The sequence below is a fragment of the Struthio camelus genome, chromosome 1 (genome assembly GCF_040807025.1).
Source record: "Struthio camelus isolate bStrCam1 chromosome 1, bStrCam1.hap1, whole genome shotgun sequence".
NCBI classification, from domain to species: Eukaryota; Metazoa; Chordata; class Aves; order Struthioniformes; family Struthionidae; genus Struthio; species Struthio camelus.
This window is the reverse complement of record NC_090942.1, coordinates 214,579,532-214,603,721: the sequence shown is the minus strand read 5'-3', so window position 1 is coordinate 214,603,721 and position 24,190 is coordinate 214,579,532. Positions and strand designations below refer to the sequence as shown.

The following is a 24,190-nucleotide window of genomic DNA, read 5'->3' as shown; positions in this document are numbered from 1 at the left end:
GACTGACTAAGCATAGCCTCACCTAGGCATGCATTTCAACTTTCCATATGCATGCATCTGCAAGCATTCCATTCCCTTACCATCTGTATCTATGCCAGGACACCTCTTTACATGTCCTGTATATAAAGTCACTTAACTTTCCACATCGCAATGCAAGAAAGATGTGGATCAACTGGAGAACGTTCAGGGAACGAGGCTAGAAAAAAGATGATCAACATCTCCTAGAAAAAAAAAAAAAAAGAGCTGTTTTTTTTGGAGAGGGAAAAATGAGGAAATGTATATTGATCTTCAAATAGGTAAATGATAGCTATAAGGAATAAACTCCTTTCCATTTCCACTGTGAGTAAACCAATAGGTCATGTGTTAAATTTCAGCAACAGAGATTTTGTTCAACATCAGAAAAGAAAAGCTTCCTAGCAATAAGGAAAATGAGGCACAGGATAAGTTGCCAGTCAAAGCTGGTGAAACCTCTCTCATAGAATATTTTTAGGAACTGTTGGGTAGGCATCTGTCAGAAATGAAATTCATCTCATAAATACATATATCCTTTTCTGCCCCCAGTGGTCCCTTCCAATCCTATTTCCTATGATCAAGTCCTCCCTTCAAGTCAGGTTCAGAGAGACTTTTCAGGGAGTGCTATACACTTCAGAAGGCAGTTAGACATCTGTCTGTGACTTCTGATGTACTTCCAACTTTAACATTTTCAGATAGTATTAAAAAGAGCATTTCAGTTGAAGATTCTTTGTTTGATGTTTAAGTCACAGATTTTTCTATGGCTTTGAAATGCATTTGTAGCCTCTCCAATATATGTTATTTTTTCTCTCTAGACATCTCTGTTGATTGGGTAGAAAAACATAACTATGGAGTAACAGCTAGTGATTCTATTGTGCTACATAGATACTAAATCTTGTGAGTGGATTTAAGCATTCTATGTCAGTGTCAGACCACAGAATTTTGATTATGTCCATTTTACTTTTTATACTTTTTATATCTTGCTTGCCAGAATTTTTGCTGCATAATATTCAAATATATCTCTACTGAAAGTCTTATGAAGGAAAATACTGTTAGAAAATTAAATAATTGTCTAAGAACTTTCCTGACATAAAAATCCTAATTTTCCAAGATTCGTCAGGATTGGAACTCATTCAGAATTAGTTCTGGGAAAAGAGCTCCAGTGACATTATATATTCTTATTGAATTTGGTGACTTATTTCATTAACATAACAATTTCTTCTGGACCTTCAATGATGACTAAAGTACAGTCAGCTGCTAACTCCATCAATGTAAGTCAAATTGACTTTTTGCTAAAGGGCAGAAGAATGCTCCATTACAGAAGAGAAAGTATTCTGCAGTTACCTGACAGAGCTTGCTACAGTGCTTCACTCCTCGTACAGTTAAAAAGTTTTCCTAACACTCACCCTAGCTCTTCACCACTGAAAACTAACTATCTGTAATACTCTGCTCCTCACAGCATAGTGGAAGTATAGTGAAATTCTATTTTCTTCCCAATTCTGAGGCCACTGAAGATTTAAGAATCTTAGCAGATCTGAGGCCATTGAAGAGCTAAGAAAAGGACATTAGTATGATTTTTTTACACTAAACATGGAACTTTAAACATATATTTAATCATCCTAAATAATAAATGCAAGAAGATATGCAGCTGAAAGTACTGAAAGAAAAATATAAGTCATTGAAGAATGATTGTGGATTCTGCTTCTACAAAACGTACCAGCTAGTCAAGGATTGATTTTCCAGGGCAAGGAGTTCTACAGGAGGTGTTTGCTGAATGATCAATATATTATTGCTTGTTCAGCGAGTGAAGGAGCTTGTCTGCCTGACAGATCATCATCAGTCCCACTGGAAACACATCTTCCACATTCCCTGACTAATATAGAGAAGGGCCACGAGGAGTGGACAGATGGGACAGAAATGCAATCCACAATGGCACTGCCATTATCACACAGAGATCCCTACTTGCAGGATTATTCATGTCTGCCACTGGTACAAGTGACTGAAAAAAATACTTCAAATTAATCTATATGCTCTTTTTAATACCACACTCCTTTTTTCCTGGCACATTTCCCTGACACTTGACATTGTAATCATGAAGCGCAATTGAAAGACAGAGGCCCTCTCCCTGCTGAGTCACTCCTCCCCCAACCCCCAGCCACATTAGTTTATCGCACCTGCTTTTAAATGCCTCCAACAAAGGAGATCATGCCCTCACCGTAGATAGTCTGTTTCTGTTTTTCATTTATGAGTTAATTAATTAATACCTAAGAAAAGCCATACCAGGTCAGCTCAAAGGGCTGTGAGCCCAGAATTTTATCTCTAACAGCTATAAACAGAAGAGTTTATAAACAGGGTAAACACATAAGTAATACTTCTAGTGCTTGGTAAATCATTGAGCCAGAGCTCTTCAATGTTTTCCTTAATATACAACTTAAAAGGCACCTGTAAAGAGTAGTTTCTAGGCAGAATAAGTAAAGTCTTCAGTCTTATACTGAAGAATTTACATCCTCTGCATTAAGTCAACGTTCAGTCTTGCATTGTGTGTTGTGGTGAATATCAACTGAAATTCTTCAAAGGAGTTCAGTTAACCTTCAGATCTTATATCCCATTTCACCTGTGTTCACCACTATCACTTATTCCAGTGCCTCTTAATAGACTTTAGTGTGTTCTAAATTTGGCTCAGGAAAACAGTCACGTCCAAACTAGTCAAAATTCAGCTGTTTAGAATAAACCAAGAGCAGATTAAAAGATTTCCCAATAAGATTTCTTTCCTTCTTCCACTTAAAAAAGTTTCTGTTCCTCTTCTCCCCGCCCCCACTCCCCCCCGCCCCCCCGAGGGTTATCTAAAAATAGTGACTTTATTTCTAGGACTTTTTCATTTTCAAGGAGACAAATAGAATTTTGTTTAAAAAGTTTGGAAAAATTAAGACTTCAACAGAGGAAGTCTAACTATTTTTTCTAATCTTTTGAAAGAAAAACATTTAAAAATTTTTTTTTTTTTACAGAATTTTCTTCTTCCTGTCCAGCTTTCTTTCATTCATTTCTGCTTCAGACAATATAGAAAGGAAAGAAGCCAACAGGGTTTGCCAACTGAAAAATGACAAATATTGTTAGTGAAAGAAATATATCCAAATATAACTGGTGTTAAAGGCAAGAAAATAACATGTTGCATTTATTACAAGTATTGCTTGTATGCCCTTTAAAAATGATTATTTAATTAACGTTGATCTAACATCCTCATTCTGTAGATGCACTTCATCATACCTGTGATTTTCTTCTTTATTTTGATTTGCCTCATTAATCTCTGCCTCTTGTAAAGATTATCCACTTCAGATGGCTATATTCTGCAGCAAACCAGAAACTGGGAATATTTCAGATAGTTAATGAAACAGCATTCTAATACTTTCCCTAACTTCAGTATAAAAATTCCTGCATGCTAAGAATAATTTTTAGATTTTAGAATATCTCTCTATATACTCATAAAGGATTAAAATGGTATTACACAGTTTTGCTTGTTACGGCTGAGGCAATTGAAGAAATTGTAATCTGGAATACAATCTGTTTAGAACAACTGACCTGTTACTAATTTCCTAGGCAGACTACCTTGACATCAAAAAAGGTAAATACAATGGAGACAATATAGAAATTCACTGCATTTTTCGATCTGGGCTTACAATGGTTGTTCCAAGACCTTTAAGCAGTGACATGCTTAGACAGGCACCAGCTTAAATTGCTGGATCACTTAGACTGCCAAGGAACAAATTAAAAAAAAATTGCAAAATACTCTTTGTAAAATACTTAAGTCAATGAAGTATCAACCCAAATTTTGGAATACTCTGGGCTGAGAGTTGGTATCTAAGCCAAGTTATGAAGGGGTTCAGTAAAGCTATTTTAAACTTCTTTGGCTGTTTTCTCTTTCTTCCTCTCGCAGCATAGCTCCACTTGGATGGTTTCAGTTAACAAACCAGGATTTTAGACCTTGACGAGAAAAAGGAGAAAAGGGGGAAGAAGAAGGACATTTTATTTTTGTTGCTTAGGAAAGTCTTGGTAAATTTTGGAAGATTGAAAGAGTACTGATAGGTTACTTACATCGTAAAAGCCCTTGGTTTAGATGCCTAAAATAGCTGCGAGCTTGTAGCTCTGAACAACCAACTTGGGAAATTTTTTTATTGCTCTTTCATTGATTAAAAATGGGGAAGAATAGCAGGTGATCATTTCACATTGGATGCAGAACACGAGCACATGCATATGATATGCAGTATGTATATTGTTATATTATTTCTAAAAAATAAACTGAAATTGTGAAAAGGCCTTTGAGTCACACACAAACATATTCTCACTTACAAACTGATTAAAAGTCTCCACAGAAATCAGTGTCCTTAAATGGTAAGGGCATAAATACTATGTTGAATTAGAGCTGTAGAGAACAGTTTTGGAATATGAACATGTTTACCTTTCCCTTCCTGGAATTCCCAAAGGCTTTATTAGCTGTAAGGCAATATATTAGTTATAAGGCAGGAAAAAACTTGCTTTTTTAGGGCTCCAGAGAAGAAATAAAGGGTACGTGCCTTTACAAAACTCCAGTAACGTTATTTTGATTACAGGGAGCATTCTTTCTAAGGAAGCTATTAACTGGAAGAATTTTAAAATGCTATTTTAAGATACAGGAGTAAAGCAGTTGCACTTCAGTGAACGTTAGCAGAATGATTTCTCGCTACTTTTAAAGAGGTACAGAGGGGTTAATTGGCTTTCCTCAGAGATGCAGAAGTATATGCTGACAGGCCCAAGTATTATTGTGAAAACCAGATAAGGAAATGCAGACATATGTTGTTTATGGAAGTACTGTCAGCAAAATAGACAAGCATTGCAAGTTGTCCATTCACAGGATAGTGAAAATCACATAAAGTCACCATATAAACCTTAGAGGAGGGAAAGACAGCCTAGTGGCAATAGCTTGCTCATTTTATGAGTACACTGAAGGAAGAATTGGAATACTCCTCCAAAGAAAACTTTGATGACTGCGAAAGACTTCTTCTAACCTCGTCCAGGAGCATTGTAAAAAGGAAAAACAACATCTCTAAGCATTTTTTACATGCACGCAAGTCTGCAGCAGATACTTAGCACTGGGATTGCCAGGTAGGGACTGCTGAGGTCCAGTGACTATCAAGCTTTTTCAGTCAGTTTGGATGCTTTTGGATATGAGAGCTACTAAATTTGTCAGTGCTGTTTTCAGTTGTGGATCACGTCAGTCCCATGCCCCTCACGCAGAAGGGGCCCAGCACAAAGTCGCCTTGAAAACAGATATGCAAGACTAAGCAGGCCTGGGAGTGACTCCACAGTGAATGTGCAGCAAGCCTAGTGACCTCCTGTGCATGCAAGTTTTATACACCGAGCCAAAAAAGCCCTGTAAGTATCACTGGCAGTGCTGGCCACACCACCACTTTGTCCCTGCAGAGTGAGAGTGACCCAGAGTGGCTCACACGGGCACTAAGGCTATGATGCTTGTCCCTTTTGCCACATTGAGGGGGGAAAGGGGCAATTTCAGTGGTGGATTATGTCTCTCGTAAGAACAGGCAGAACAAGGTAGCGTCCTTGGCATTCCAATAACAGAAAGAGCACACAGCATATCACTCATCAATACGCAAGTCAGACAACCATCTCTTTCTTGGATTTATCTAAGTTCACCATCAGTTCTGCTCCCTGCTCTTCTATGATCTGAGCAGCTTTCATACTGGCACTGTTTTTCTACCCACTTCATCTGATGCCATCAGCCACATGTGCAGTAGAGAGTCTGCTGGTTTTGGAGTCTTTCTTTTACATACTCTTTAAGTCCAGGAAGGGTGGCTAGGCCTCAGGATTCCTGCTTCATATTATATAGCTTACGTTACATAAACTGGTAGTAAAGTCATGGCTATGCCTTTCAGCAACTATGCCTGTTTTGAACGGTGAATGAAAATAGATCTCAGATGCTCAGTCTCTTACGAACAAAACCAGGGTCATTTATCATCTCCTGGTACTCCTGAGACAAGGTGCACAACTGAACTCTAGAGATGAAGGAGGACAGACCATTGCACCTGATTAGGACTTCAGAAATGTAATATCCAGATAGTTCTGTATTCAGAAATTCAACCATCTGATACCAAGGTAGACTTGAAAAATCTATATAAACAAAAAGTAATAGTTAGTAAGACTACAGAGAGAAAAATGTTACAAAATGAAGACGCTTGTTGAAATGCTCTAAGTTTCAAGCAGTGACTCAACCCTTAATTTCTATTTAATTTTTGTAAAAATTGTGCTGAATAGCGAACAGAACCTGCTTAAAAGGAGACATAAAAAGTCAATTGTTTAGTGTGATTCCTAGGAGCAGAGAAAAGAAGAAATTCAGACAGCAGATAAATCTAGAGTCTGGCCCTCTCAGGGAAGCTGGTTTATATTTTTCACACTCTGTTTCGGGACGGGAAAAGTTTTTTCATTATACATGGAAACAATGGCACTTTGCCATCTCTAAATTCTTGCCAGCCAGTAACCCCACCTTCAAGAGAAGAAAAAAATACTAATTAAAAATGTAAACTCATTCCAGTTAGAATTTTTTCCACTCCTACTATACCTCCTCCTAAAAAGAGCAGGACTGATATCACTATTATTATTCATTTCAGATGGCTACTATAATGACAAGTATAAATGTACTGCAAGAAAAGGATGTTGGCAGCATGATATATTATAGTCAAAAATCTTTTTGAGGTTGACCTGGCTTTCAGATAGTGACAGCTTTAGTCATAATGAAGACTTGTGACAGAGTCTTCAAACTTGAACTACTCATGAGACATACGCATTAATCCTGGAGAGTAAATGCCATTAGTTGTACTCTTAAAAAGAGCTATCAAATCTGATCCAACTCTCACCTAACTTAGAAAATGTATCCTGTCCAACCTTAAATAACGGTAAGGATAATCCCATCCAGACTGTGCCTTAAAGAAAAACATGAGAATTTCCTAACGCATATTTCTAATCCCATAAAAAACTCAACTTCTTAATTTGTCAAGAGCTAACTGATTTCACTCCAGTTATGTAATTCTAGATTTGATCCAGTATTGCTGTTACGAATGAACCGCTCATTTGTTCCTTCCACGTTTCACTTTTTGGATCTCTCATCCTAACACAGAACTGCAATTCTCCAGCTACAAACACTGCACAGGAAAGTTTCATGCTAAATGAATGTGAAACTTATGTTTCACCATTATTGTTTAAAAAGCATTCAAGAAAATGTACGCCTATGATGTGTACAACAAAATTTAAAATCTATACTGTGGCACTAGACCACACAGCTTTAAGATTTCTTCATATAGTCTGTGGGCTTTGGCAGCTATCCTAAATTACATCCTAAATAAAGAGGTATAGCTTTACTTTCACTATACTTAGAGTTTTGTCACTGACTTGAATAAAACCAGGACTCAAGTCTATAAGCATTATTCAAACAGTATGCAAGAGCGTAGAGTTCTAATCATATACCTGACTCATCTCAAATAAATGGTACAGTTCAGAAACTAAGCATCATCTGTCTTTACACCCTTACTTGCAATTCAAAGGGTTTTATCCAAATATCACTGCTCCAAAAATCATCGTTACAAAGTACTCTGAAAGCATGGCACCAGAATACCTGCACAAAGGTCCATGAAAATTCACTGCGGAAGCTACTGCAAGCAGCAGTTTGAGAACAAATGTCTAATAAATTTAAAGGGCCAGATCCAGGCAAGTGTGCTAGCAAAAAAAATAAAAAAATTGTAAAAAAGGTTTTGATTTGGCAGTGCTACAGTACTACTAGAAATGACCCAAGCAGTTGTGAAGAAAAAGTATTTGTTGGCTCAGATTAAATTTAAGAATACTATTGGTGGCCTGATGGCCCAATGGATAGGATATGCAACTGCTAATTCCCCCAAGGAGGGAAAAAGGGAGGCTCATGCTCATCAAGCTTTAGTTGTATTTTTTACTAAAAGGAGTTCAGACACTATAGTGACAAGGATAGAACAAGATTATACATAGAATTAAAAGTCAGACATTGTTTTTTGCCTGAATATTTGGAAAAATCAATAAAGCTGCTAGAAGCACTCTTAAATACCATAGTACAAATTTTGGCCAAGAAGGGAACAAGTCCTCGTCCTCCTCGTGTAAAGTTTTGTAACAGTGACTTCTACAGGAGCACAGAGCAACTGGAAAGCTATTGCTTCAGTCTAGGTCAATTTGTTGACCTAAACCAGAACAGAATCTTATAAAATAGCCTAATGTCTAAGTACCTGACAACATGCAGAGACACCTAAGTCCCATTGACATGTACTGTTGAATGACGTGGAGGGAGAAAAAAAAAGGAGGGAAGGCAGGGGAAGTCTGGTTGCCTGAGTGAGGCAGTGGTGTAGATGGGATAGGTTAAACTGTGTAATACAAGAAAAAGACGCTATGTTACAATGTAAATGGGCAATATGCCAGTTTAAGACTCCTTCACCTCTACATGTTTCTCTTCTTCTATTTAATGCCCAGAGGAATCCATAGGTCATAGTGATCTAGGATATATCACAGATTAGTAAGAAAATAGGTATAAGCAACAGCACAAGAGTCCTTGACTTAATTTGTCTGATTACAGTGCACATCTTTAACATCACAGAATCATCCTTGTCCTCTAGACCATCAGCCTGGAACACCAGGATGCTTTCTTTATTACCATCACATTTACAAGACATTGCAGTCCTTTAACAAAATAACCTTCCAAATGATTTGGGGGTGAAATTCAAAGCCACGAATCCAGCTAGTAAATGTCTTGTTGGTCTAGGCTAGTCAGCGGACGTTTTCATCTATTCCCATCTCATTTTCTCCCTTCTCCCTCTGTTTCAATGAATAATTCAGTTATTTAGTAAGAATGTTGTAGGTAGAATTGCTACGCTATTGGTGTGATGGCAAAGGAAGGCTTTCTTTTCTAGTTTGAGCATTTTTCCCTTTGCTCTACCGTCTTCAACATAGTTGCAATAGAACAGATGGAGTGAAAAACCAGACCTGTCTTATTGTAATATTTTTTCATTTGAGGATGGCTTTATAAGTTTAAGCGAACCTCAAACCCCAAGTGAAATTGAGGGTGTATTATTCTATAGAAGAATGAGTCCCAAAAATAATACAAGGGATCATTTTCCAGTTCACACATCAAGTCAAAGCCAGGGTTAAGACAGGATCCTAGATGCAAAACTTCACACAACTCAGAAAGACTGATTTTCCAGAAGGTGAATTCTCATGCCTATCTGTAAAATTAAATGAACAACAGCAAAAAGTTAAGATCTTTTGCTTTCTCCCAACCAGAACAGTTACAATAACTAGCTATTTCTGAAAGTCTTAAAACAGGTTTCTATTGTGTTTTTTAGATAACACTCCCTCCCCTCTAACATGCATTCCACTGTGCATGGCATAAGATGTAAGAATATACTGTATAGTGTACACTTGATGGGGATGTAAAGGCTGAGACATTCTCATGTGATATCTCAGCAGTAGCACCAACATTGCTCATTGGAATATAAACAGGTATCCTCTATAATAATAACAAAAGATCAACAGGTTTCTATTTCAAAAAAAAAAAAAAAAGTAAGATGGAATTTCCTCATGTATAACATCTGGAAAAAATAACTACTGATCTTTTCCATTGCCATGAAGCATACATCAAAAAGTCCCAAGCTTACAGCCCTTACTTACACAAACAGTACCATAAGCACTAGGACCAGGCCCTGAAATAGGCAAGGACCAAGTGTCAAACTGAGCTTCAGAAGCATTTCTCCTGTTAAAAGCAACTGGCTAGCTAAGCACTGTACCATCATCCTTACTAATGACTCCACTCACAAAATGATGAAGTATCCAAACAATGCAGCAAAATAACAGACAAAGGCATTCACAAGAGTACTTTAACTAACATACAAAAAAATCCCTCCCTGCAACGAAAGCACTTAGCAACCTCAAGGACATTTCACAATATAAATATTCCATAGATGGTAGCATTACAAGACATGTTTTTTAAGAACAATATAATTCTGGTGTTGCAGCAGAGGGCTCTAGTAAGTCATGTATAGTTGCTGCAGTGCTCTATGGTCTATGTTCCTCTTAAGTAATAGCAATATAACATGCTCTGTTCTTTCCTGCATATCTGACTACTGAGAGTGAAGAAATCTATAACAGAACAGCCATTAGAGATCTATAAATTGCATAATATATATTCTAGATGGTCAGTGTTTACCACTTCTCTAGTGCAGTACTACCTTGAATAAACTTTTTTTTTTTTTAATTATGAATTGTAATATTGTTTCACAGGAGTTAGGATCAATTTTATTCTCTCAGCTGTCTGAAATTAGTTTTTGTTCTTAAAGACATTAGGAAGTGTCACAAGCTTTAACAGAAATGGACATTAGCTTAGCTATTCAAGACTGTAGACCAGATCTCCAAGACTGGGAACCAGAGTCTGGAAAAAAAAAGGCACCAACAGCTCTGGGGGCCCATGTTAGAGTCAGAACACCCTGAAGATAGAAGGATGCAATGTCTTTTATCTTAGTGCAGGAATGGCAGTTAATAATCAAAACAAAAGCTCTAATAGGCATGTCCTCTCCCATTACCTAAACCAAAGGCAAATTATGACCTCATCTTAGGACATGAGTAACATTCTTTTTTTCTAAGATGAAAATAAAAACAGTATTGCCAGCTTTTCCTTCTGGAAAAGAATGAACAGTAACTGATTAAATCCTTCTTGGTCTACAGATGTGAAATAAAGTAGGTCAGGAAGCAGTCAATGGTAAAGCCTTTTAGAAAGCCACCAGCGAATGAAATGTGTGGGAGGGAAATAAGTGGGTCTGTGATTCTTCATCCCTGCAGCATTCCAAACATGTAGGCTGCTGTTTAAGGTAGAACTGAGAGAAAGGGCTACTTAGGAATTAACTTCACAGTCATGTCCTTTTTGAAGTACAGTCCTCTGATGAAAATCAAGGATAAGATAACTGCAAAGCTACCCATAGTTCCAAGATATTTCTCTGCTTCAGTCAGTGTGCAAGGGAGGGCCCACAGTTCTGTTAAATCCTCTCCTTATTCTAAATTCTCTCCATACTGTCAAGATGAGCTCAGTCTCTTACACTGAGTGTAAGAGACTCATGCAAGCAGCTTTCACTTTGCACTCCTTCCTAGCAAGATACCTCAAGGAATCATCACAGCTTCCTTCTCGCTAAGGGATTTAATCTGTCAGTTGCAACTAGCTGGTCAGAACTGTGTCCCACAACAGGCTGCACCTTCTCATCAGGTAAACTGAGCGAGAGAAGTAGCTGCCGCACTGCACTTCAGCTACTACTGTTTTACAATTCAATAGGATCCTGTTAAAGGGCATACTCCCCTACTACAAGACACTGTGATCCCAATACTCTAAAGCAATTTTCCTTTTAAGCTGGTATGCCTTGATTTCCAATAGGCCACAGTCAAGTCAGGTGGCACTAGATCCTGCTGAGGCAGGAGCTTTTTGATGGCCAGGATGTCCTGTTGAAGACTGATCAGATTTATCTACTGAAAAGTTGTTCTGCATTAAAGGGTGGAGGAGCTCCCTCTGCTCATCAACATCAGATGGTGACTAAAGAAGTAAAAAGGATGACACTCAGCCTGCCACTTCCTCAGCCTACACACGTGCAGGATTCACCAGTCACTACCACATCCTGAATCTCAAACCTTGCAAAAAGCTTCAAAATGTTTTCCACAGAGAAAGGACGCTCACATACTGTACCCTAAACCGCTGTACAGTACAAACCAGTTCTGAGGAAGCTCTAGCATCCTTGCATGTAATCTATATACCTATGCAATTTTTTCTTTTGGACTTAAACTCTCTTTGAAGGCTTGGTTTATTTTCTTACAGAAAAAAAGGTATTTAAAGAACCAAATAAAAATAACACAATACTCTCAAGGCTGAACAGAGTCCAGTTAGATTTAGAGAGCCATTTGCTCCCATTCTTTGCATCCAGTAAATCCAGAGAAACTCCATTAATATCTCTGGAAAGAAACAGAAGTCACTTAGTCACTAGGCCTCATTTCATTTGGTGCATGTCTCTGCTAGGCATGGTCCCTCCCAGCCTGCCTACTCAAATTATCCTTTGGACCAGGAAGGGCATTAAAATGCTGTCTTCTGTATGTTCCCCAAATCCTGTCAGCTCAGAAAAACTTCCAGTATTCAGGGAAAGCAAAAGGTAAATAAATACCAAGCACACATCTACCAGCTCACAGGAAAACTCAGTTTCTTGTGTTGCCATTCTCGGGTCCTCCTTGGACAGTAATACGTAGCCTGCTACACTGAAGTTAAAATCAATTCTAAGAACGCAGGAAAACAAAAAGTTTAAATGATACTATATGTTCCGTGAATGCTATAGAGCCAGTGACCACCAGTCAGTCTGGATTACCTGGGATTTCTTACTGGTTCTGTATTGATAAGCTCTGTGATCTTGGACGTGTCCTACTCCTCCCCCACACTAATAGCCCCCCATACTATTTAGCTTGTAAGCCCTCTTTTAAGAAGGTCCCATTCCATGACAGATTTGCACAGAGTTTAGCCTACCGGGACTCCATGTCTGCAAAATACTAACAATCATCTCTCTAAATGAAGAATTTAGGGATCTATTATCAATGTATCTAAGTCAAACCTCAACTTTCATGCTATTGATGACGTCACACTAGAAGAATAGAGGTATGTTTTTGACATTAGTATACAAGAGTGAAAGGCTAAGCTGTAACAAGGAGATGGTATCCTAGCAGGCTCCCAACAGGAGGCATACTCATAGTCACCTGCAACACTGCAGTATTTCCTGCTCAGTAGGAGTGATGGGGGATGAAAGAAGGAATAAGAAGGGAAGAAAGAAGGAATGGTGGTAAAAGAAATTGTAGTCTCTCACATTGAATACATGATATTTAACAAGTTTCTATGTAGTTTGTAGGCTACATCACACCAGATGCTATAAAACTAGGACTACTGTTTTCACTGGCTTAGGCCAATATAACTCATCTGAATGTACAGCATTTTCTCTTCCCACAAGCTGAGGACGTGGCCTGACCTTATCCAACCAGCTTACAAAAGGAGTTATGAGAATATTGTAACTACAGCCTCAGCTGAATGAATTTACTCTGCTAGATTTAAATGCATTACATAGACACATCTTTGCACACATACAGATTCAGCAAGCCTGATTCCTCACTTCCCCAAGTTGTACATGCTGTAGCTGCACTGATATACAGCAAGTATAAGTGGAAATCAGAAGAACCAAACCCATCATGTTCGTTTTACTGTCGCTTTTTTCTTTGCTTACTTCCTTGAAAGCAAAGCAGCCCTATCATGCTATTGTCTTCAGTCACAGAAGTTAAAAAAATAGGTGGCGAGTATGCTCAAATGGGTGGACAGTCTGTGGATGCCATCTGGTGGCTAAGCATGAATATTACAGGAAAATAAGGGAAATATCTCTTCATCACATATTTCTTAACAGCCTTCTTTTAAGAATGGGGATGTATTATCACTATTTTCTTTTCCTTCAGGGTTAGTCATATGCATCATATATTCCAAGATTCATAACCAATGAACCACAAGCTAAAATGGCTATTCCATTACGTGTTTACCTCTGGGTACGGGTCACCATTAGTTATCTCAAGGTACAATACTTATATATGTAAGATCTCAGAAATGCAACTGTTCTCCTTTACATTAATTTGCTTCCAGAAATTTTCAGATACTTCATTCTTCCCTTCCTCACTCTTCTCCCCCAGGGACATGTAACTTTTTCTTTGCAGACTTAAAAATAGCGGTATATAGCAGAAAAAGAGATGCTCGGGTGTTCCTTATCCTTTGTCTGTTAGGACACCGATCATACAGACATTGACACTCACATTGCCTCTGTACCACCACATCACTGGATTCTGTACTGGCTTTTTAATAATAAGAGGTGGTAACGATTGACAGTGAGGTCCAGTAAAGTCATATTTGGGGGGCTAAGAGCAGCAGAGGAAGGACTGATGATGCAGACATTGTGAGGGAGGCTAGCGACCAAGGTGTGATGCTGGTCAAGATGTAATCCCACAAAAATTTCTATGTGAACATTTGTTCACTTTCATTTTCCTAGAATACTGGGAACTTAGGGCTGTTTCATTTATATTTTCAAAACACGTAAGACAATAATGGGACCTGATGTCTTCTGCCTGCCGTTCACCTATAAAGAAAAAATAAAAGCAGATATGGCTGGTCTCCTCAGAGTCACTAATTTCATTAGCTTCACATTTGGAAGTTGAGAGGCAGATAGTAATTTTAACCGAACCATATAAAAGTTGGAAGTATTAAGATATCTCTTAACAACACAAGGAGCAAAGCCATTCCAAACTGAAGCAATTAATCTTATAGTGACTGAGGGAAGAAGTGGACCCAACAGATCCAATTTCCAGCTACTCTGCAGTACGTCAGACCTTCATTTCAATCAATTTAGTTTAGTGCTTGTTTCAAGCTCTGCTGGAGTGATATATTTTCAGCAGAAAATGGTTCAGCAGAAGAGGGCTTTCCTTTCACTGTTGGGTGGAACAGCCAAAGTGACCGAACTCTTGAAGAGAATTCTTTCTTCAATCAATATCAAATTCACTGACCAGAACATGGGGAAACAGATGTTAGCACTTCCTTTTCCCACAGAGTCTCTAAGAACTGATGACTTCTGTACAGAGGCCACGACAGGAGAAACCATTTTCTCCCCTTGCACTGCAGGACTTTTACAACAGTTATTTTTAAAAAGAGTTATTTATTGTCTTGCCTTTCTTCAGTTTCTCTCTTTAATCTGAACTCTGTCCTTTCCTCGTATTTTTTATATAGCTGCATTTCCTTTTATTGCTCTCTCAATTGCTTTTTTTATCAGTAGGTTGAGCGTACTTCAATTTGTCCCTTGCATAGTGATCATACAAAGTTCAGGAGCCCAATTTACTTGTGTATCCTTCCAGTTTCACACCACTGCAGTTCCTTTTTAAAAAGACTAGAGAGTAGGACTGTTGTGATTTAGGCCCACACTATGGATTTGTATGCAGTAGTGAACATCAGTGAAGTATTTAGATGCACGTTTGAAGGACAGCTAATCTGAGCCAGTGGGATATTTTTCAAAGACAAAGCTTGAAATATCCACAGCAATGGGAAAAAAATCTCCCTATCTTTTACCTACTGCAGAAATTATGACACTTTAAGCAGAACTTTCACTGGCAGTTTTTTTTTTTCTCAACATGCAAACAGGGCACAATTATCTTTGTTAGAACAACTTTTCTTCACAGTAATAGTCGTTACAGAGACCAAGAACTAGTTAAAAGTCAAGGAATACCAACAGACTTTGGTTCAGGGAAGTTATTGTAGTCTTGTGGTCAGGATACAGGGCTGGGAAATCAGAGACCTTCCTGTCTCTAACAGTGACCTCAGACAAGTCAAAAAAAAATCTATTCTTTAGGCTCAGTGAGGATGAAAAGAAGTACCCTGTAAAAAGTGCTTCACACTCCCCAGGAGAAATGGTGCTATCAAAAGTGACATATTCAAATTTCCCTGAATATAATGGTCCTAAAAAGAAATAAAGTAAAGTAAGATCTCCAACTACAGGATCATCCTGAAAAGGAAACAAAATTTAAACAGATATTGCAAACTTGTGGAGCAAATATTTATTTCTAACGTCTGACCACAAAAAATCCCATTGAGAGTTATCAGTATCTCATTTCTGAGATGAAATTCAGAACAGGAAACTATGAAAAAATAACCTTCCTACTTTGCATTACAATGCAACCACAAAACAAACAGAAATGTCCATTACAGTGGTGCCTATTTTTAACTTGTTTGTAAAATTTAAAGCCAGTGTGTCTTGTTCACCAACAGAATTGAAGTGGATCTCTGCTTCTGATTCCACATACCAAATCTCTTCCAGCTGCAACAGAAAATCAGAAAGAATAAATTGCCAAAACACATGTAAGGGTGATAATCACAGCAACACTACTACTGCATAAAATTCAAAGAATACATATTGACTAATATACTGACTCACCATCTGTAAAAAGGAGTATTTAAAAGGCAGCACAGTTTAAGTCTGTGTAGGTAGCACAGAAAAAACAGTTTTAGCCTTTACTGCTGCAGCATGCAAAATCTAGGATATTAACAAGTTTCACAGCACTCCCATGCTGCTATGAGGAAAGCAAACGCTATCAGGATGCCCATCTTGAGACAGCTGTGACATGACTAAATTGCAGTTTATTGATTTGTCAGAACAGAAAGGCACACATTTTGACATCAGCTATGCTCTAAAGGCAGAGAGGGTTTCCATGTGTATATCTTCAGCAGAGCTGCATTCTCCCCTTGTTTTCCACACTACTTTTTGCCATTGCAGTTTTTTCCACCCATGCCATGGGAAGACAAAAGCTGTAGATAGGTACAGAAGAAATTGCCTTTCCATAAGAACTCATTCTGAACTCATGGCAAGATTCCAGGCAGTTCAGCCAAAGCAGAGTTTAATCCTGTGTTAGTAGCAGGCCTTTTACAATCTCCTGGTGATATCAGCTCAGGGCACCTTGAACTGATTTTATATTTTGCTGCCACCAAAAGGGCAGGTATCCCCCAGATCACCTTGTGCTGGGTCGGCAGCTTGTCTGACTCCTCCAGGGATCGGTCTAATGGAATAATCCCGCAGCAAACTAAAGCTGCAAAGAAGCAAATACTTTCTGTGTCACACTCAGGAAGGCTAATAAACCAGCTCCCAAACAGTCCAACGAACATCCTAACTGGGAGAGAAATGAACTGTGAGGCCAGGAGCAGCAGTAAGTAGCAAAAGCTCCCTCATTCAGTGTGGCAAGCTGTTAAGTCAGCGTAGCTGTCTTACCTAACTTTACCTTTCTCCTGTATCTGGCAACCCTGTCAGGCAACCCAATCAGTCTCCGTTACAATTTAGAATCACCTCAGGACTTTCTGTGTGTGGCAGAGATCCTCCACAGGCCATTCCACAGGACCTAGTACACACAGTACCTTCCTCTTCCTTCCTTTAGTACGATGTACTGCCCAGAAACACACTCTCTACTATTTGAATAACCAGACACCCTCCTGCAAATAGCCGGATGTTCACCTGAATGACTTCTGTAGAAGCTAAAATATCCTAGCATTTCATTAGCAAGCCCCAGAAGCAGGGAGTATAATTATTTCTGACAGAGTAACTTGTAACAATTTAAGAAAGAAGGGAGTTAATAGAAGAGGGTACCTGAACAATAGGTAGTTACTAGGTCAATTCATTCCCGTTTTCACGGGGGCACAAGAATTGCTTCCCTTACTAAGTCTTAAGAACTGGAGAATAAAGGAGAGGAAATCACTAGAAAGGAAAGTGGAGACAAAAGGAACTCTGAAGAAAGAGGAAGTAGAAAATGAGTGAGCGCTTAGAGCAGGAAAGCAAACTCCCAGCCCTATTGCTGTTTCTTTTTTTGATAGTCACCAAAATCTCAGTAAAAGAAATGTTACCTTTGCAATGCAAATACTCCACAGACCTCTAAGAACACAGCATAAAGGCATGGCAGAAACTCGAATAAAGAAAGCTAATAAACCTGACTCCTAAAAATTAAACTCAGGGAGATGCTGTTTACATTGACTTCTGTCATTGCTCAAAGTTTCATGCAGGCACAGCAGTAGCATTCTGCCTTCTGAAATTTATACAGATCTACAGGGCAAAAGACACTAAGACAGCTCCAATTTTATTTCTAATACATAGACATATGTGGCACCTTACAGAATGGGTAGTTTCAAAAGTACTTTTGTGACTTGTGAAGATTAGGAGCAATAAGGTTTCTAGCCACCTAACAAAATTTAATCTATATGATTTCTGTTGTGGGTATATCCAGAGGAGTATATACAAGGGGAAAGAAAAATAGGTTAAAAACCTGCTTATTTTATTTCTGTGCTGTATAATATATAGGTAAAAAGTTGATAGCTGGTATGTTGAATAGTTTTAAGATATGAAGCTATAAGAAAGTGTAAGAAACATTTTCTAGGTGAAAAATCTTCTAGGTTTCATTTCCTGCATGTCTATTGATACTTCGCAAGAATACATCTCATTTATTTCGCATAATAATAACTTCTATCAGAAACACTTCAAATTTAATTAGTGAGTGGTTCTACAGCATAACAGAGATTTGGAACATGTGTGTGTGTTTTTTTTTTTTTTTCAAAATAAATGATTTAACCCTACAGAACCCTTGGGAGCTAGGCAAGCCTTTTCATTTCACTATCTCCATGGCAAATATATAACAGAGAAACACAGATTGTAATATTTACAAAGTAGACAGCACATTAATCCACAGGCAGCTCTCTATTAAAATCACAGAATCATAGAAAAATTTAGGTTAGAAGGGATCCCAGGAGATCAGTCTGGACCAACTTCCTACTCAGAGCAGGACTAACTTCCAAGTTAGATCGGCTTGCACAGGGCTTTGTGCAGCTGAGTTTTGAAAAGCGCCAAGCATTTATATCCCACGTCTTCAGGCAATCTGTTCCATTGCTTAACCACTCTCACACTGGAGGGTTTGCAGTCATGAGACTTCTGGTTGTTTAAAGAAGGCTTCATCCATTTTCTCTTCTTGATAGGGCAACCTGTAGCAGACGGCCAGCATGACATCTCCCTCTTTGGCCCCCGCTCTGATCCTGACACACAAGCTTTCAGTCAGGCCACTCAGAGACCTTTCTCCACCCTTCCCAAAACCCCAGTGCTGAGTAAATTTATAGCGTGTTCACCTCACTTGGTAGGTACACCAAAAACCTGGAAATATTTGTAGGCTTTATTTTTAGTAAGCTAAAAATAAATGGATGGACATTTCCACATCCAGAAGGGCTAGCAAATAAGATAAGATGTAGCAGAAGAAAGTAGCACAGTAGCTGTTTATATAACACCTTGCATCCTATATAAAACAATCACATGAAAGTGGTTAAATTGTACCGAGGAAAACCATGTCATGACAAATGATATGTAAATAAATAATCCTAACCAAAGTATTGTCCAAGATCTGCATCTCAAAACCCAGTGATTTTGTCTCCTGGAACTGGATGAATTGAAAATAAATTTTGTCCATAGATTCCTCACAGCTCAGAGATAAGAAAAATATCTGGTAGTGTCCCCTTTTGTAACAGGTTTTCCACTAAAGCATAGAGAGAAGAGAAGTATTTACTTTTCCCATTTTTAGTTTAGTGAAATTTTTTGTCAGCAAAGTGACCTACATGGTACTGTATAGGAAAAAGCATAGCATTTTAAACATTTATCACAACTGTAATTTGCTTTTGCATAAAGCTTTTTTAATGCCCATTGGCTGCTGCTATTGTGTATGTAAGGGTCATAAAGACCTGTCCAAGCTTTAGGCACAGTAAAAGACTACATCTAATGGCTTAAAGCAGTAATCCAGACCTTTTAAGCATGGTGGGCTTGCAGATTACTTTTAGACTACAGAAAAGCACCATGACTTTTGACAATATTCCCATCTCAGTTTTCTCACTGTTCCTTTTTATCTTATTTTATGTGACTCCGTATCACTGTAACTCATTGAAAATAGATTAAATCCCTCTGGAATATTAATCTAGAGATACTTTCTCTTTTTGTTAATCAATGCTTAGTCCTACAGTGCCTCATTAGCTTAATTTCCAAGGGCTTCAGAGAAAAATTAGCTGAGCCAGGATCACTTTGAAGTTCCTAGGCCCAGAGGTTTCCATCTACCTTTTAAGGTGAAATCCAAAAGCACTGGTTAGAAGATAGGTGCAGAATATTCCATTAGGACACTATGGGAGTCCTGTACTGTGGAATATGATGGAAAGATACAAGACTGTCACTCAGTACAGCCACAACCAGAGAGCAGCTCAGCTGATGCCCTCAGGCTATGGACAATGGCACCATTCAGCATATGATATATCTTCTGATGGCTTAACCTATGAGGTCTTAAATAAGCCATATACTAATTACCTCAGACTTATGATCTCCACTAGAGAGGCGGTGACTGCAGAGCTTACCATTTCCAGCTATCCGGTCTATCTTCTGCCAGAACAGAATTAATTAGGAATGCCAGAACAGAAGTTTTTCAGCTAACTTAACTTAAAACTACTATTTGAGTGCAGCTTACACCAGTGTATAGCAGGATGGTAATGAACATGGGCACATTTTGTCACTCCCGATGCAGAATGGTGAAAGAAAGTAGACTGCTGAGTGGAAGTACAACCCTCATCTGCCACAATTAAATTCAGTAGGGATTTATTTCTCAGCTCTTAGGGAGCTATATGGAAAAGAGCTCTGAAATTTGTCCTCCCTGAAACTAACAGTCATTGGCTGGAAAATCCTCTTTAACAGACACCTGAATCCCAAAAGAACTTAAGATTTTCAGCACTGGATATTAGTGCACCTAACCCTTTAGGGGTTTGAGAAGATCCACTACGCTCATTTCCGAATCTAGGTTCTGTATATATAATATGGAAGAGCTAGGCATTACAAAATGGTATTTACAAAAGCTATCATGATGAAAGTAACTTGGCAGGCATCTGGGTTTGACTTGGCAATGTGGCAGAGGACCTTACTCAGAGTATAATCTAGATCATTAAAAGCAGGACTGAGTATCATGATTTTTTTTTAGTAGCTGTACTTGGTCATTTGGAGTTTTATTGTATTTTATAAATTTGGAATTATATGTTATTGCTGTACTGCTCTTTGCTAATAAAAGGGCATAAACAATACTTCTGTTTTGCACAGGGTCTACCTCGTTGTCTCATACTAAGAGTTTCTAGTGCAACGGACTCTGCAGATGAGATCAATCAAGTCCAGTGTATGGAATCATTCTAGACTTCGGTTACGTTTACATCAGCAAGTAGTGTGGCACAATAGGCCCAGACGTACAGAGTGATTCACTCTGTGTTGATAACAAGCTGTCCATACTATATGTGGACGTGAGTTGTCTCCCTAGTTGGCGGCTGAGCAAGGATTCTGAGCACGAGCATTTGTAAACAGCCAGGGAGGCCAGCCTTAGATGCCAAATCACTGCTTGTTCATGGACCTAATGGTACAGCCTCCTCCCAGATATGATGACCGGACTGAATGGAGAAGCCTTTCCAAAACTATAGAGATCTAAAGAGGCAGAAAAAGATTCCAGTAAAGTCAAATGGGTACAAAGCCAAACCAGCAGCTGACAGAGGTTCCAGGTAACATACTCTTAGGGGTTGTACCACTGTAAAGAAATGATACTCTTAAAAATGGATGGAGGTGAAGTGTTTTTTTAAGTGGGATCCCATTCCTCAAGCCTTCCCCCCCGACTCCTCCTCCTGTACCCACAGGAACCTGCAAGATAGGAGAAAAGGTAAATGCATTTCTAGTGCTCAAGTCCTTGTTTGTCCACCAGGAATTACACCACATTACTCATTCTGTAGAGAAGGACTTTTCCAAACTGAGATACTCCACCTACCTCCAGGAGCCCTGCAGATGCTTTCCAAACTGCTGAAAAGCTTCTTGTGGACATGGTGCAGTCCTCCCTCCTGCTGCTGTGGTCACAGGTCTTGCAACTGCTTACAGCACTATATGGGGAAGAAAACTTGGGTGTCCTCATTGTAGATAGCACAGAAACATTTAGCGGTCAATCCATCTCTGGCAAATTAATCCAGAGGGCCACATTTTCTCTCTAGAGAGTCTTTATAGCTTTTATGAAGTGTTAGCTAGTGAGGCACAATATTTTTTTTTAAATATATGTCTTAAAATAATGACTTTTACCTTATTTTTAATTGTTTGCCTTCCTGGTGGTCCCGCCAACTGCGCCATTGGCAGCACAGCCCTGCGTGAAACGACCAAGGTGAACCAGGCGTTGACATCATGGCTGCAGTTCCTAACCACATTTTGTTGGGAGTTAGAATAACCAGAGTGCGAGATACACGGGTGGTGCTTCACGGGGGCGGCAGGACACCGTGGGCAAACACAGACGGCGGGAGAAGGCAGAAAGAAACGGGGCGTGCCACGACCGACAGACAGGAGAGCGGTAACTGCCAGGACAGCGGCTTCTGCACCCGGCTGGGCTCCGATATCTCCTTCCTCGCCCCGGGCGTGACGGAGGGAGGGCCCGATGCCGCCGATGGGGGAGAGAGGAGTCCCCACAGCGACGCCGCAGGGGCCCGAGCCGCCCGCCCTCAGGCGGCAGGTGCCGGGCCGCCGCGAGCCGGCTGGGGGCGGGGCCAACGGCCGCCGGGCGGGCTGGGGGCGGGGCCAACGGCCGCCGGGCGGGCTGGGGGCGGGGCCAACGGCCTGTGCGCGAGCTGCAGTGGGGCCAACGGCCGGCGCGCGGCCGCCCGCTGTCGCCGTGGGGCGGGGCGGGGGCCGAGGGGCGCGATCCGGCGCGGCGCGGCGCGGAGCAGGTCGGCTCGCGATGTGGACCTCGCTGCGCACCATCACGGAGCCCGCCGGCCCCAGAGCAGCCAGCGGCCGCTTCTGGGCTCTGATTCTGGGAGCAGCGGCCGGGCTCTTCTTCCTCGGGTTCCTCATCGGTACAGTGCGGGCTAAACCCCCCTCCCCTCCCCCCTGGGGGCTCCTGGCCCTTCCCAGCCGAGGGAGGCGTCGCGGAGCCAGGCGGGGGACCGGGGGCAGGCGCGGGCCGGCTGCCCCAGCGGGGCTTCGCCGCTGCTGGTTGCGAGGTGACGGCAGGCCCAGCCGGACGGGCCGTCGCCGGCCGCCCCTTTACTCGCCAGTCCGGGCCGTTGCGCTCACTGTCCCCTCGGGCCCTGCCTGGCGCCGTTCCCTCGTCTCCGGGAGCAGCCCCGGGCATTTCTAGCTCCTCCGCAGCGAGGGGGAGTCTTGTGCTGAGAGTGTCTTTTCGGCTTGTTTTTCGGTTTTCTTTTTATGTAGAGTAGTTAAACTATGGGCAGTAGAAGACCCTCTCAGTTTCTGAGAAAGAGGTAGAAAACAGGCTCGTCGACCCCAGTGCGTTTAAAAGACGCAGAGCCCAAACGTGATACACAGGAAGATTTTCATGCCCCGAGAGAACAGACAGATAGTTTTGGGATCGGAGAGCAGACAGGAAAGGGAAAGTAGTCTTTAATTTACTGTCCCATCTCCCACAGGGCCCAAGCAGGCAGGCCTGCAGGTGGTTCCCACAAGCAGCTTCCCTTCCCTTACTCCTCTCTTCCTCGCCTGGATAAGATCTGCACTGGGGCTGGAGGGAAGGGAGGGGAAGGAAAACAAAAAAGCTGCATATATTCTGAAGTGTCTTTTGGTATTTACTTGAAGTTCCTGCCATTGGAAAGCCCAACTTTATCCTCATGTGGAAAGAGCCTGTGCCCATGGTAGTGACCAGTCTGTCATGCGTGCCAGTGTGTTGCCTGCTCTCAGCTTCCCATGGCTTCTCCTGTTTGCACTAGCCATGTAACTTCTGCTGCACTTGCACAGAACATGTCCGATCTCCAACTTGACAATAAAAACAGATGTCAGAAACACTTTCTTTCCAGGTAGATGTTCCTCTCGCCACATATTCTGATAATCCCTGTACAGTAAGGGAACGATTCCAGAATAAGAGTCAGATGGACCGGAGAGTAAGAAAATGGTTACAAGACATCTGTTCCTTGCAAAGGCTATCTATATATCTGTGCATTTTTGTGGAGCTGCTGTCTTGTTGCTGAGGTGACTGAAATGACTGACAGCATTCTGGTACTCAAGGAAAATAGGTGGGACTCCTCAGCATCCAGGGCAGAGTAACTGTGATGAAAAGGCATAACATTTTACTCCCCTCAACATATACCTAGTCCATAAGTTCTCTTACTGTATGTGGGACCGCCACTGATATTACCAGGCGCTGCCTTAGTTGTGGCTGCTTGACCGTACCTTAATAAAAACAAGTGTAAAATACACAGTGAAAATATTTCAGGGATCCCAAAGAGCCACGGTGTGTGTCATGGAAATATTGTTCTCCTGGTGTTTTCATGATTATGTTTTGGTGTGTTATGTAGGCTGGTTTGCAAAACCTACAGAAGAAAAGACATCTGTGAGTCCTCACGAGGAGATGAAGGCAGCATTTATGGCTGAAATGAAAGCTGAAAACATCAAGCAGTTTCTTTAGTAAGTAATGTGTAGGCTTATCAATCATAAAAGAAAAAAAAAAGATTCAAAGC

At 40.4% G+C, this 24,190-nt stretch overlaps 1 protein-coding gene and 1 long non-coding RNA gene across 5 annotated transcripts in view; one reads left to right on the top strand and one right to left on the bottom strand.

Moving 5' to 3' along the window:
* Positions 1-15,701: 15,701 nt before the first annotated feature.
* Positions 15,702-22,260, bottom strand: LOC138065839 (uncharacterized). The gene is made up of 3 exons (XR_011138901.1): positions 21,810-22,260; positions 21,508-21,616; positions 15,702-15,974 (listed from the first exon to the last, which is right to left on the bottom strand). It is a non-coding gene; the product is annotated as an uncharacterized lncRNA (long non-coding RNA).
* An 88-nt stretch (positions 22,261-22,348) lies between these two features.
* LOC104153277 (putative N-acetylated-alpha-linked acidic dipeptidase) overlaps positions 22,349-24,190 on the top strand; it is a 36,713-nt gene continuing 34,871 nt past the window's right edge. For 3 of the 4 annotated variants that reach the window (XR_011138754.1, XM_068930529.1, XM_068930528.1), the window contains exons 1-2: positions 22,390-22,573; positions 24,029-24,137. Coding sequence is in view for 3 of the 4 variants with exons in the window: in XM_068930529.1 (XP_068786630.1) it covers positions 22,456-22,573; positions 24,029-24,137 (227 nt within the window). In the remaining variant the exon portion in view is untranslated. Of the gene's footprint in view, positions 22,574-24,028; positions 24,138-24,190 lie in introns of all 4 variants that reach the window. The other variant, XM_068930530.1, reaches the window with a different exon arrangement.